The sequence below is a fragment of the Galleria mellonella genome, unplaced genomic scaffold, assembly GCF_026898425.1.
Source record: "Galleria mellonella isolate WM207_F2 unplaced genomic scaffold, CSIRO_AGI_GalMel_v1 utg625, whole genome shotgun sequence".
Taxonomy (NCBI): domain Eukaryota; kingdom Metazoa; phylum Arthropoda; class Insecta; order Lepidoptera; family Pyralidae; genus Galleria; species Galleria mellonella.
In genome coordinates this window covers 147,659-153,962 of record NW_026442129.1, presented here as the reverse complement: position 1 = coordinate 153,962, position 6,304 = coordinate 147,659, and the positions used below count along the sequence as shown (strand labels likewise).

At 41.1% G+C, this 6,304-nt stretch overlaps 1 protein-coding gene across 1 annotated transcript in view; it reads right to left on the bottom strand.

The window, feature by feature from the left end:
* The window catches only part of LOC113511295 (prolow-density lipoprotein receptor-related protein 1-like), an 87,613-nt gene that overhangs the window by 4,784 nt on the left and 76,525 nt on the right, over window positions 1-6,304 (bottom strand). The window contains 4 exon segments of the mRNA XM_052899683.1: window positions 50-118; window positions 996-1,101; window positions 1,918-2,152; window positions 2,659-2,889. Coding sequence (XP_052755643.1) covers window positions 50-118; window positions 996-1,101; window positions 1,918-2,152; window positions 2,659-2,889 — 641 coding nt within the window.

The window sequence follows — 6,304 nt, the reverse complement described above, 5'->3', positions numbered from 1 at the left end:
ACCGCAGTATTTGGTGTTAAGTTAGATAATAATAACAAGGTGGCCTCACCTCCGTGGGGTTCTGTTGCGGCACGTACATACTCTCGTACACCGGGTTGGCGAAGTGGTTGCCTCCGTTCTGTAATAACACATACATGTTATGAATGAAACGAATTGATTTTAAAGTTTGACAATAGTTTTAAACTTTACCAGAGGGAGACTTTGTACAAAAGTCGTTTGCTTGGGTACCTCTATTTCACTCGTGTTTCAACCGTGAAGCAGTTGTGTTTGCATGGCTGTTCGGTTTGAAGGGTGGAATATGGCAGTGAATTTACTGGGTACAGAGGAATAACACCTGAGTCTACAGGAATGGCAACGCATGGGGGGTATCATGGGCGAAACAGTATACTCTGTTATGTCCATGGTACTGCTTATGTCTATAGGCGACGGTTACTTCATTCGATCAGGCGGGCCGTCAGCTTCTTTGACATTCTAAGTAACAAAAAAACTGTAACTTGTAAATACTATGTATATAATATGAGTCAGATGTTGTTGTATCAACTGTTAACTGTCCACTGCTGAACATAGCCTTCCCCATAAGGGGGGGGGGGGGGGAGAAGTTGCCAGTAGTTGCCACGCATGGCAGGTGAGATGGGAACCGTAATTTGACTTTTGGTAATATTTCAGGAGGGACTGCTGCTGTACATCCCTCGCATTCCTTTAGTGGCCTCTTACGACATTTACGGGAAAGGAAACGGTGGCCTATTGTATGCCGGGACCTATACGGCTAAAAAGTTAGATACGTTGAAACATTTTTAGCAAATATTTTAATTAGAGTGACGAAAACTCTTCCTCATTTGTAACCTCGAATTTCTATCGCGAGAAATGAGCACAACTGGAAAGATGGTGTGCTTTATCAGAATCCAGCGAACTATGAAAGACAGCTTGATCCTCCATTATACAGTTATGTAGAAGATACGTCATTAGCAACAAAGCGCAGGGTGGGCGTGGCTGACCTGGTGCGCGGGCGCGGGGCGCGGCTCGGGCTCGTCGTCGCCGGCCAGGTACATGGGGTTGTTGATCTCCACGTTGTCCGCCAGCCGCGCGTGCACGAACGCGCCGCTGCAACACGCAACACGCAACACGCTCGCTCAGCATAGGCTCACGCATATACTAATACCTATACAATACTACATTAAAAAAACTATATATTACTGTCAATTGACAATTGGTCATTAACCCCCTGAGCGGGCATCCAGCGATGTCCGCATGCAGTATCCTCTAGTTGAGACGAGTTCAGTAGAGACGTGCTCGCATTTTTTGTTTATTGATGTTGTTATCCCGCCATTTTTGTTTTGCTAAATCGATATTGCTTCTCAGAATCTCGCTAGATGGCTACATACCCGTACAGCTATTTGTTGTCAAAGCGATGTGTTTTATTGTTGTAAAAAAAAATACACGGTCAGAGGGTTAAAATCCATACACGACAATGAAACACCATTTATGCCAGTATCAGTTTATAAAACAATTATTTGAAACGACCTTCTAAAAGGGAGGTTTACACTGATTAGCGATTAAGTCGCTAAATCGGAACCGATTTTCACAATTCTTTGTGTAATCGAGAGCGCCGGGCACCGGTCGCTGAATATTGGGCCATCAGGTCTACTTATTGTTTCATCTCTAGGTATTGTAAATGTTGCTGTAATTTATGACGCCAGTTGCATCTCGTCCGGTTTCACGGTAACACAAACTTTTCTTCCAGTATAGCAGTGTATTTACAGTAGTGGAACATATCTTTGGTTAAGCTATATGCCAAAGGTTACTATCGCCGGCGTAACTTATTAACGTCCTACTGTAGGACACAGTTTCCGTCCATAAGAGGCAGATATTGGGCTATTTAGACGGCAGCTAGCAATGTTCCAGGTAGGCTGTACTGACTGTTTCCGCCTGTGTAAGAGGTACAGCGCGGCGGCTACGAGCGCGAGCAGCGCCGCCAGCGCCAGCGCCGCGCCCGCCCACGCCCCGCCGCCCGCCGCCGCGCCCGCCGCCGCGCCCGCCGCCGCGCCCGCCGCCGCGTCCGCGTCCGCGTCCGCTCCCGCTACCGCCGCGGGCGGCGAGCAGCTGGCGCCCGCCGGGCACGCGCAGTGCGGCACGCCCGGGGACGACGGGTCCACTGTGCGCACAACACCATTCCAAATAGATTTATTAAATTAGAAACATAACAGTACATCATGGCGAAGCACAAGCTTTTCATGAGGAAACCATTTTTTATACCATAATAGCTATGATTTGAGCGGTTACTATAGCTCGTATGTGGAGGGCAGACGTTGCGGCACTAGCTACGTCATATATGTTAAGCAACTTTTATACACTTTCCTTGAAGAACCGATTAAAGAAATAGTGAGAAAACCCCGATACTGGTATTCAGATTGTTCTGTCCCACATGTGTTTTTGTTACTGAGCTAAGAATTGCGTTTGCATGGCTGTGTTTCAGTTGAAAAAGTAAAATATCACAGTGACATTAGTTGCCATGGATGGCCACAAATGAGAGCGTCTACCACGGACGCCTCACTTTGCGGTGATACTGTGCGTGTGCGTGTGCGTGTGTGTGTGCGGTGCGTGCGTGCGTGCGTGCGTGGGTGCGTGGTGGGTTTGGGTGTGCGTGTGCGGTGTACGGACCGACGGGCCGCCAGACGCAGAAGGAGGGCGGCGAGCAGTGGTGCAGGCACGCGTGGTCGTGCCCCACGTACTGCGAGCAGCGCGGCCCGCCCCACGCGCCGCCGCAGCGGCACTCGGCCACGCCGCCCACGTCCACGCCCACGCCCACGCCCACGCCCGCATCCACGCCCACGCACTGCCCGCCGTTCTTGCAGTCGCCGGGCTTACAGCCGCCTACTGTCGGCGCGCTGTCTGCAACCACATAGTTAGCACATATTTAGCAGTTGCCCGCAGGTATATTAGACCGACCATCTTTATACCTTTAAATTTTATTTCATTTATACATTAATCAACCGACTTCACTCGCCTTGTCTTACTATGCTTTAAACTTATACAATTAGTTTATATAATTGAAATCCGTTATTGGCTGTTTTTATAAGAGGCTTAGCATGTAAGTTGTTTTTTAAAAGAAGAAGGATTTTGATGTTAAATAAATAAATCTCAGTTGTTAATTCAAACTACTATCGGCACCGCCGGTTCGCACCTGTACTGCTCAGTTTGCTCCCACGTATCAGGCTATTTCTCTGCTCAATTCTCTGATTGCTCAGCAGCCAGATATTGACATATTTAATTACAAAAGAAATATATTTTTAAAATGTTGTACAAAATTTGTAAGTTTGTAAAATAAAACTATGGCTCTCTACACGTTTTGGGAAACTGTAAGTGTGGTGAGTAATTTTCAAATAAATAAATAAATAAATAAATAAATCCCTGCAGCTATATAAGCATAATTAGATAACAACATCCAAACATCTTTACAAACTTTCACATGTATAATATTGGCAGGATGCACGTACACGTACACGTATAACAGCTCGCGTCCTGCTGCTAATACTCCATGATTATATAATTTAATTCAATTTAGATAATTACATCTTACTTATTGACTTTTTTTATTTTCATTAGTAGGTACATCTAATTTTTATTGTTGATATCCAATTGTTATATTATTTATTTGGACTATTTTAACTAATCGACGAAATAAAATGTATTGCATTCCTTAATATTTTAATTAGTGTTATTTTATTATCTATATAATTTCGTAATGTTTAAATTCTACAAAAAACTTTAAAATTAAATTATTGTAATTTTTGTTTTCAATATTTGCACGTGTTAGATATTTATTTTAAATTATATTAATTTTCCTAAACATCTTGTGTCAAAATGTGTACCTACATTTATTAATAAAAATCAAAGTAACTACTTTATATATAATATAACGTTAAAATTGTTATTATACCAAATTTGGTAAGAAATTATTGTGTAATGTATATAGAACACTAATTTATATTTTAATTAATTTTATAATTATTTATTATCATGATAGTTAAACAAAAAGTAATGAAATTGTAAGAACACGTGGTCTCGCTGACTTGTTCACTCGAATTCGGCCTGTAGATATAAAAGACTGTTACTTGGGTGGGGAGGCAACACTTCTTGTCCAACCGTTGAACAGAGCGGAGCTCCCTGACGTATCAAGAGTGAACAAGTATAGTGAACCACGTGGTCATTATATAAAATATATCACAATTATTGTTAATGAATTCCTAAAGAAGTTATATTTAAATAAGTGTCAATGGACTAACAGAAGTTGGGTATTTATGTTATATTATTTGTTATATATCAAATATTAAGTAAATATATTATTTAATGGTATGATATCTAAAGTAAATGAACTGTGAGAACTTGTGCTTTATTTCTATTTATTACTAAGAGGCTTACAACCTTTATATTGCTAAAGAATATATTATATACATATGCCATGTAAAGTTATAATTACGTAATTAAATTACTATATAAATCTATTACCCTACAGTTATTTAATATTTAATTCTAACACACGCTTGATCTAAGTAGATTTTGTAAGGTAGGTACTTTTAATTTATAAGATCAAATGTTGTATACCCAAAATTGTAGTAAATATTTTTTTGGAATTTTGTTACTAATGGACACTAAGGGCCCTGAAAGGTCGATGGACCGCTTTTTAGGTTAAAGGGTCCGAATTCGTCGTCAAATGTATTAAAAATTAAAAGGCAAATTAGTGATCAAAATTATGTCCGTCTTCTTTTCGGTCTTTTGTCTAAGTCCTTTGTTTTGTCCCAAGCGGTCAGTTTTAATTGTAGAATGTCTTAGCGGCCAGCGAGAAAATCGGTCAAAGAGGCCGCAACAGGCCCTATTGCTAGCAATATACCCAAGCAGGTCGACCTCCCCATGGTTCCTCCTGGAATCCATCGTGCTCAATTCCAAGTGTATTCATCACGATGTGCTAACTGACCTGTCTTTTTTTCATCCTCACCTATCATCTTTCACTGGTGCCCCGTCAACGTATACCGTTAGCGCGGGCGGGGCTACCATACCATTATCATCCATTAAAAAACCACCACGTACTAATGTCACACGCACAAACAAAACATTTCCAAAGACCAATATTATATATGTACCTAAATTAATGACAATCAACATCGTGCCCCACAAAGAAAAGCCGACTTCATTTGTGGTAAAACCAGTTATTTCAATTTAAAATTAAATTACTGAACCGATTTTGATAATTTTTCAATGGGACCTAACTGTAAGTATACCTTTTTAGGGTGATTGTTCATAGGAACTACTCATTTCACTAGGAACTACTCACTCAGGCTTTTAGAGATGTTTTAAGAAGGACGCTGCTGCCTATCCCTTGACTATTAAGTTCTTTTAATCGCCTCTTACGACACTTACAGGAAAAGAATGGGTGGCTATGCTGGGACCACACCACGTGATAATAAAATGGGGACTAGCGGCCTAATTTCATTAGCAACATATTACCACCTAAACATAATCCCCTGGAAAGGGGGAAGGGACTGTTAGTAATGGAGACTAAGAGCTCTATTGCTAGCAATATACCCAACAAGGTCGACCTCCACATGATTCCCTCTGGAAATCATCGTGGTTAATTCTTGTGGAATTCATCATGATGAGCTAACTATCCTGCTTCATCCTTACCTGTCATCTATCACTGGTACCCCACCAGTGTATACCGATAGCGCAGGCGGGGAAACCATTCCATTATCATTCATAAAAAAATATTCCCCTGGAGGTTTCCAGGGGATTGATCGAAATGGTTATTTCGATCAATTTCCTAGTGAAATAGTCACGATGGGTCAACTGACCTGACTTAATCCTCAGCTATCAAGCCCAGACGCCTGCTGCTACCACGCAGACGGAGCCACCATTACATCGACAGGTTTAATTTTTAATTAGGATAAACATTATCCTATATTTCAAATTGGAGCAAACAATACACATTTGCAAAATTTTAATAAAATATTATAGTACGAAGGAACACTGCGACACGGGATTTTATATTTAAGATGCGACTTCATTTTAAAAAAGCAAAGAAGGCAAACTGAAAATTTTCGCTTTATTATCTAGTAGATCCTAGTCGGTACAAACAGGGAGGCAGCTAGGGCGGTATGTCTGAATAGAAGCGGTCTGACCTCTCTGCCTACCTCGAACGGATTTTTTTTTGTAATATATATAAAAAATTCAAGATTATATAGACAGAGCATCGAGCCTCAAAAACAAGCCAACTTTTTGTCAGCTAATTGTCAAATTACCTGACTCGTTT